The 8,528-nt window shown below is 34.6% G+C and overlaps 2 protein-coding genes across 2 annotated transcripts; both read right to left on the reverse strand.

The window, feature by feature from the left end:
* Positions 1-757: 757 nt before the first annotated feature.
* Positions 758-1,852, reverse strand: LOC132624564 (uncharacterized). The gene is made up of 2 exons (XM_060339324.1): positions 1,739-1,852; positions 758-1,027 (listed from the first exon to the last, which is right to left on the reverse strand). The coding sequence occupies exons 1-2, from the start codon at positions 1,850-1,852 to the stop codon at positions 758-760; spliced, it is 384 nt and encodes a 127-aa protein (XP_060195307.1).
* Positions 1,853-2,786: 934 nt separating this feature from the next.
* LOC132622773 (uncharacterized protein ECU03_1610-like) lies at positions 2,787-5,315 on the reverse strand. Its single transcript, XM_060337436.1, has 2 exons — positions 5,023-5,315; positions 2,787-3,579 (listed from the first exon to the last, which is right to left on the reverse strand). Exons 1-2 carry the CDS (start codon positions 5,212-5,214, stop codon positions 2,935-2,937), a joined length of 837 nt encoding a protein of 278 aa, XP_060193419.1. The 5' UTR covers positions 5,215-5,315; the 3' UTR covers positions 2,787-2,934.
* Positions 5,316-8,528: the final 3,213 nt, after the last annotated feature.

Raw genomic sequence — 8,528 nt, forward strand, 5'->3', positions numbered from 1 at the left:
TGATCTTGAGGCTCAGCGGAAAGGCAAGGCAAAGGAGTGAGTTGTCAGTGTTTGTTGTTTGGCCATACAGGTAGGTTATGGCTTTCCCTTAGTGAGACTTCGTATAGCGAAGCATATATTTAGATCATATCGTCGGAGAAAGCATGTAAACCTTCGGGTATGAAGTTAGATTGGATATTGTCTTAGGTTGGGCCTTGTTTCGTGATTGGAGCTAGCCATCCCGTTGTATTATGACTTGATTGTTTATTGTGTTGGCTTGATGTCACGTGCTGTTAGTAGTTATTGAAATTTGTTGTTTCATCTTGATTGTGATATTGTTGGCGTACCCACTGTTGGTACTTGTGACACTGATATATAATTGGTGTACCCCTTTGTTGGTACTTGTGATATTGAGCATGATTATTGATATTGATACATGCATTTCACGCACTCTCATTTTTCATGATATACGGTTGAGACACTATTGGTACTTGATGAAACACTGTGATGAGCTGGGCTCGGTTTTAAAATGAGAGTGATGTGAGAGTCTGATATCCGATGTTAGTTTCGAAATCGTGGATTGATTAAGTTCATGGACTCTGCAGGTCCCCAGGGTGGTGCTGGTGAAAACCACTCGTGAGCAAAGATCTGGGTCTCGTCTGTCTGATGGGCAAAGATCCGAGACGAGTGACACTTAGACTTCGCGCCTCTTTCGTATCGTGCATGTTTTCTTTAGTCTTGTCAGCCATGGACTCTGCAGTGTCTTTAGTCTTTTTCTTCATGTCGTGTGCCACATCGGCTGCCTAGTCTTTCCCTTCTTTTGCCTTATCTGCTGCCTTCCGGCCATGTCACTTGTCTTGTCCTTCATGCTCTCTGCGCTTTCCTTTGCTTTATCCCTCATGTCTTTGGCTGCCTGTTTAGTTTTGTCCATCCCATCGCTCATATTCTCCTCCATTTTTTCAGCCATCTCCATCTCTGGCGTTTTCTCGTCTTTAACACATCTGTTAAAGTCTCGTCTTCTTTTGAAATCCTCTGATGCATGAAATCCCTTCAACATGAAAAGCATTGAGTTCTAATTAGTAATTACATAATCTACAGCTGTTAACTAACTTTGTAACAAGTCAGCAGTCAGCAAAGACACTAATAAGCAAAATCAGTAGTCCCTTAAAAAAGAGAGACAACCTGCTGCGAGCATGCTAAAATAAGTTAATGTACTCTCTTTATCCCTTTTCTTAATCTAATCCCAATTTTTTTATTTTATTATACTCCCCTGTTTACAAAGAATTTGATTTAAACTTCCCATTGCACGATGGTTGATAGCTAGCTACAGAAACGTATATGACTTGTCTTAAACCTCAAATTTTATAAATCTTTTTTTTTTCTTCCTTTTTATACTCTTCTTGAAAATTTACATACTTTATGGTTGAAGGAATTCTCGGAGTCTCATAAGAAAAAAGAGGGTGTAATGTTGAATCACACTATTGAATGTAATGTTGAATCACACTATTGATGGATTTCGATGCCATAAATGTATCAACAATTTTCTATTTAAACTCCTGCCCAATCAAACATAAAATGAAATGGATGGAGTAACAAATACAGTATAATTCATTGAGATAAGTGAAGTGAATTCATCTAGCTTTGTTTATGTTTTAAATTAATTAGAACATGTGCATTTAATTATTTCAATTTCCTTAACACTCTCCAGCATATATAAATAATATCCAAGAAAAAAGAAGCATAGAAACAAATATAGTACCTCGGAGGAAAAGCAGACACGAGAGACTTTGTCGCGAATGAAAAGAGAAGGGACTTGAGGAAGAGTTTTTGAGAGGTCTAAAATGGCATTTTTGGTGATTGACATGGCTGCCATTGTTTTTGATAAACAATTGATGAGCACTTTTATGTGATCTCTTGCAGTTCCTGTGTTACAATTTGAAGTTGGAGAGAGTTACTGCTTTCATTTGGCAATGGACTTTGATGTTATGGCAAAACTGCAAGAGATGAGGAATTGGTGTCGTCGTGGGAGTATGACACGTTTGGTTTTAAACGCCACGTATAGAACGCTTTGGTCAGTGCTTCTCGTAAGTTGTAAACCAACACGGTATAGTTAAGAGATTCAACAATATTGTTGCACAACGTACAGGTTTAGAACAAGTTGACTGGTGTTACAGAGAGGTACCATTGACCCTCTGTTTTTCACTCTCTTTTTTTTTTTTTTTTTTTTTCTTAAATGAAATTTTCACGACTGTACTTTCTCCGAACGAATTTTGTCCAACAACATCAATTGAAAAGACAGGCCAAGGGTAGGATGGCTCCTTTGCCTAATTTACTCGTGTTTGTGTAAGAATGCAACATATCATGAAAGACTGGTTTAAGTTATGTATTAATATTATAGACAATTTTACTGACAAATTTATATGTTCTGATATTGTGTAGTGTAATTTTACAATCAGTGAATTTTAACCATTTTATAGGAAATCCTTTATTGGTATGCAGATGTTACCTATTGCATAAATTATATTCCTTACATACTCATTAGATGTTGAGTCTCTTTGTTGGTATAGCCTCATCCAACAAATCTGATTTGCCGAACAAGCTTGGTGACGGGTATGCATTCTCTGACAGAAATTGAGAAATTGATGATCCAACCTCCCGTTGAGGGTGAAAGGAAACCAATTATCCACTAGCAATGTTAGTGTAGTAGTTAAAATCAAGTCGGAAGCCTACCACGGCCTAAACGTTTCAAAATCCGAAATTAATAGTGAAAAAGACTCCAAATTGCATCAAATTGATTGGAAAAGTGGTTAAGGCGACTAAATCCACCAAGTGGAATTCAAAAACAACCATTAGAAAATGTCCGTGTATACAATATGCATAACAGCATATAAATATCAAACATATTAGCAAAAAGCCTTCACTAAATTATTCCAAATTAGACTTCCACTTCTCGTCCTAAGGTTTCTTGTGATCACCAGACCCCCCTGCACGCCTTCTCTGCTCCACCACATCTTCATCCATAGTTTTCTCTCTCGTATCTTCCTTACTCTTACCCGTATGATCTTCAATGTAATCATCAACAGACTTCTTATCATCATCCGCCGAACCAACAACCGTTTCTTTAATCTTCTGTGTCGTCTCCTTAGCCGCTCCCACAGCATCCTGCATTGCCTGCTTAGCTTTATCAGCTATCGCCTGTGCTGTCTCCGCAACTTTGCTCGCCCCTTCTTTCGTAGCCTCTTTCGTATCGTGCGTGTATTCTTTCGTCTTGTCAGCCATGGACCCTGCGGTGTCTTTAGTCTTTTCCTTCTTGTCATGTGCGCTCTCTTTTGCTCTCTCTTTAGTGTCGTGTGCCATTTCAGCTGCCTTATCTTTTCCTTCTTTTGCCTTATCTGCTGCCCTTCCGGCCATGTCACTTGTCTTGTCCTTCATGCTTTCTGCACCGTGTTTTGCTTTATCCTTCATGTCTTTGGCTGCCCGCTTAGTTTCGTCCATGGACTCTTTCATATCATCCTTCGTTTTATCAGCCATCTCCCTCATAGGAGATCTCTCTAGATCTTCGTTAACACCTCTATTTAAGTCATTTCTTTTTTTGAAGTCCTGTGATGTATGGAAGCACTTGGACATAATTATATTGAAAAGCATTGAGTTCGCATAATCTACAGCTGTTTACCAACTTTGTACTCCTAACAAGCTAGCAAAGCACCCGGAAAAAAAAAAAATCCCAGCTCCGGACATTGTAATTTTTTCCTTTACACTATTAGAGCACTAACCTCTCAAGTTAAAGGACTTGCATTACACGACCTGATTTGAACGTACTTGCTGGTAACTAGACCTATTTAAATAGTTTAATAGGTAACAAAGAACAAAAGTTACAAAGGTCCAAAAATACCCCTAATATATGAGAAATGACTCAAAAATACCCTTCATTCACCTATTAATCTAAAAATAGCTTCAACTTATTTTTTTGACTCAAGAATACACCTTAAACTTGACGGGTTATTTCCAATTTTAAAAAGGCACATGGCTAATTATGATTGACCACATATATTATTTAATTTTAAGAAGCAAACACCCACTTTAAACCCAATTGTTTTGATCAGACCTTAACACGATTGATCATGAGATTGTGGCCATTTCCAAGTGTAGAGAACCTAACAATTTAGTAATTCCCAGCGGCACAAGTTTATGCAAAGGTGCCTCCACTTCCAATAAATTGCAATTCCTCCAGCATCTTAAGGGTCACTGATGCTAGAGTTAACAAAGTAAGTAGGCAGAAGGAACTAGATGGTTAAGAGCCATTCTTAACTAGTTCTTTTTTCTCTGATTCTTAATGAGTTAGGAAGAATGTGTTGTGTTACACTTTATGCTTCAGAACTAATGAATTTCATACTAGGTGCAGGGTTACTTGTTGTACTTAGTGTATTATTGTTCAATTTAATGGTCATTGCCCTAATTTGATATTAATAGTTTAACGTATGTTCTTTCCTCTGCAGATAAATTAATTCGTGTGATGCATATAATGTGTTTAGATTTAAAAAAGGGTTAAGATTAAACGGGTCAACAAGTGCAGATTTAAAAAGAGTGGGTTAACTTTTTAAACTAAGTAATATATGCGGCCTATCATAATAATGCACGTGATTTTTTTTAAAATTGAAAAAGCCAATCAAGTTTAGGGTGTTAGTCCAAGGAGTGCTCTTGAGCCAAAATATAGGTTAGGATATTCTTAGATCAATAGGTGGATCAAGGATATTTATGAGTCATTTCACATACGTTGAGTGTATTTTTGGCCCCTTTTCCGTATTTTTAATTATATGGATGGAAGGTATATGACTTAAATCCAAGTTGAAAAATCTAAAAAGAACCTGCTACAACAAGCTATTACAATAAACTAATTAAGGATTGAATAAATTATAATTTAATTAGTTTCATTTTGATTCTAAATTAATTAGAGGATGTGCATTTTTTTAATTTGTTCCTCTAAACGGTCAACCTATGTTAACTTAAATCCAAAAAGAAATGAACGAAACAAATATATAGTACCTCAGAGTGATTAGGTGAAGAGGAGAAGCAAACATGGGAGACTTTGTGACGAATAACAAGAGATGGTGTTTGAGGAATAGTCTTCGAGGGGTTGAAGAAGGAGACGTTGCGGAGAAGCAAAAGAGAAGAGGTTCTAGGAAGGGCTTTTGAGAGGTTGAAAATAGCGTTCTTAGTGATTGACATAGCTGCCATTGTTTCTATGTCACCGGAGAAAATTTAGTTTTGAGTATTTTTTGTGTGATTTCTTGCAATTTTTGTGTTACAGTTTGCAGAAGTTGGGATGAGTTACTGTTTTCAATTCGGCAATGGCTTTGATGTTATAGTGGCAAATTTACGAGAGATGAAGAATTCGTGTCGCCGTGGGAATATGACACGTTTGGTTGTAAACGCCACGTATAGAAATGCTTCGGTCAGTGTTTCTTGTAAGTTCTAAACCAACACGTATACTGAAAAGTTTCAAAAATTTTACACGACGCTAGAAGTTTAGAAGAAGTTGTGATTGGTGTCACAGAGAGGTACAATTCACCCTGTTTTCCTCCTTTTTATTTTCACAAAAGATTGCCATAGTTGATGCAAAGCACCATTTTGAGCTATACATTTTTTTTGGTACTTGGTACGTACTACGTACTGCCAATTTTTTATTTTAACCTATACATGAATAATGGATATCATCACACTGTTAGTCACCTGCATAATAAATACAGACAGCTATTCAAATTAAAAGTGAAATTAATAATTCAAAATATAAAACATATTAATGTTAAGCAATTAATGCATAAGATTTGTTTATTTATTAATTTATAAGGAGATGGGGAACAAAATCTTAAGTAAGAAAACAGTCTCTCTACTTTTCAAAGCAGGGATGAGGTCTGTGTACACTTTATCCTCTCTAGACCTCGCTTGTATGATTACATTTGGTATGTTGTTTGTTATTTTCAAAGCTAGAAACAATCAGGGGCGAATTTACCTTTAACCGAGAAGTGTCACGTGACACTGCTTCGTCAAAAAATTTCACTATGTATGTATGCAAGTAAAATTGATAGGTAGAAATAAAATAACGGATGCATATAATAATTGACACTAATTTGACATAAAGTGGATTGTAGTTCAGTCGATCAGGTGCCTATGTTTTGGATCGGAGGTCTTGAGTTCGAAACTTGGTACTTCATTTTGGTGTCTTAAAAGTTAAAATGTTTACACCTTGCCTACAAAAAGAGCGATTCGAACTACCAACCTCTTAGACGTTAAAACATACTATACCAGCCAGTCCAAGGTAACTTTAATAGACTTTCGCGGTAATTAAACTATCGTCAACTTTCGCGGTAATTAAACTATCTCTGACGATATGATGCTGCTTTCCTAGTTATTGTGCTATTTTAAATATATTTCAAAAACTAAATACTCTTCAAGAAGAGTTTACTACTATATATAAGGGGCAATTAAGGGGTATTTGTAGTCCTCACAAAAGTTTATAATTTAATGTTAAATTTTTCAATTAATTACTTCTAGGTCTCAAATTTATTTTTTAATTTTATTATCTACTTTTCATGACTTTACTACTATATATATAAGGGAGAATACCCATTTTTTGTAGTCTTCACGTGATTTTTTTTTTTTACTCTTTTTACCCCTAATTAAAATTTTAATGGCTTTGTGAATCTTCAGACATTTTGGTAAATTTTGAAAACTTTAAGTTAATTTTTTCATGCCCCTAAAACTGATGATTATGATAAAAGTTATAGAGGCCCTCAAAGCATACTCATACATATTTGAATCTTTTATGTAGAAATACTATTAAACTTGTTTCAAATTATGTTTTTCCTCATGAATTTATTATAGACACATAAAGAGTTATCATGTTATTCAATTCTATCTTAATATAGGCTTAATTATTGAACTAAAATATTATTCTTATAATACTATTTATTATTTATTAATGTTATTTACCATTTATCGTTTGCTATTTTAATTTTTTATTCGTCCATTTAGTAATTTTTTTTTTATTTTTCTCCTACAATCTTATGTCGTACATGCTGGCGAACATATGTAATTTATAAGGATTTCGCTTAAGTTTGGATTAAGTTTTAAAATAAGAAAATAAATATAAATAACTTATATCATTGTTAAATACTTCAAAAATGTAAATTACAATCCCTCCGTCTCAATCGAAAAAATGAATTCCGAAGGACCATAGTTAATTAATAAATTTTATGTGCGCACTCTATTAAAATAAAATTTATTTACTATATTAAAAGAGTAACTATAGAAATATCAGTTTTTTATATTCTGAAAATGTTTGAAAATAATTAGTTAAAGAAAATACAATTTGATTTTCAAACAGTAATAATACTAGACAATTGCAAAAATTATATTTTTTTACTTTTTTCTTAAATATTAAAATATTTAGCAAAATATTGGATAATCAATATTTTATATAGTTTAGGATTAAAAAGTTACATTTAACATGAAAAAGTCATTACAATGTAGATTTCATAAAATGGTTTATTAAATTAAGAAAAGGTAAAAAATGTTATTTTTTAACATGCATTTTTTGGAAGGTAAAAGAAAGCTTAAAGTCAAAACAATTAATTTTATTAACTTTTCAGTATATTTTCTTATTTAATTTGAAAGAATCTGCAAAAAATTCTTATAATATCAAGGCTTTTAATTATTTATATTTATTTGTAAGTTAACTTTTTTTTTTTTTGGTCAAAGGAGAAAACTTTTCATTCAACCAAGTAACAGTTATGTACAACTAGCTCATTTTGACTCTAAAGCTAGATCTCAAAAAGATAAACCAACAAAATAACTCTTAAGGATAGCTGATGCTATACTGTGCACTCCTATGTCTGCTATCAAGGGTCCAGGAACCCAATTTCTTCCCTAGTACACATTGTCCTCCTCTATCTGGGGTAGCAATCGAGTTTCTGCAGTATGGTATTCCATTTGCTTTGTCTTTGTCCTGCAATATGAAGCTGCAGGATGATCTCTTTCACTCTTTCATGGGGCCCTTTCACCATCTTCTGAAATCGCCTATTATTCTTTTCATTCCATATGGCATACACACTTGCAGCAAATAAGAACCCCAAGATTATTGGTTTTGCACTGCTGGTCCTAATATGTGAGGACAACCATCTGACCTCCTCACTTCAGGGCCCTATTTGTCTTGTAACACCCATCCAGGCTAGCAATGTCTTCCAGATGCATCTTGAGTATGGACATTCAAAGAAAAGATGCTTATGCGTTTCCTCTGTAATGGACATACATAGCACACAATATAGTGAGACTTGGACATTCCATTTCCGTAGTCGATCAACTGTAGACAGCCTATTGTGCAAAGCAAGCCATAGCACAAAATGGTGTCTTGGAATCAGTCTCTTAGCTAAGATAAGCTTTTTCCATTGAACCTTTGGGTACTGTGGTAGCAGGGAAGTATAAGCCTTTCTAATACTGAAGCTCTCATCCACCACAAAACTTTTGATCTTGCTAGTTGACATTAGGATCCC

The sequence above is a fragment of the Lycium barbarum genome, chromosome 12, assembly GCF_019175385.1.
Source record: "Lycium barbarum isolate Lr01 chromosome 12, ASM1917538v2, whole genome shotgun sequence".
In the NCBI taxonomy this organism is placed as follows: domain Eukaryota; kingdom Viridiplantae; phylum Streptophyta; class Magnoliopsida; order Solanales; family Solanaceae; genus Lycium; species Lycium barbarum.

Bases quoted from the DNA above. Each gene is read 5' to 3' on its own strand.
- LOC132622773 (XM_060337436.1), bottom strand. From the start codon at position 5,214: ATGGCAGCTATGTCAATCACTAAGAACGCTATTTTCAACCTCTCAAAA. The intron at 3,580-5,022 runs GTACTATATATT...CATACATCACAG, and splicing joins CTTCACCTAATCACTCTGAG to GACTTCAAAAAAAGAAATGA.
- LOC132624564 (XM_060339324.1), bottom strand. From the start codon at position 1,852: ATGGCAGCCATGTCAATCACCAAAAATGCCATTTTAGACCTCTCAAAA. The intron at 1,028-1,738 runs GTACTATATTTG...TTCATGTTGAAG, and splicing joins GTGTCTGCTTTTCCTCCGAG to GGATTTCATGCATCAGAGGA.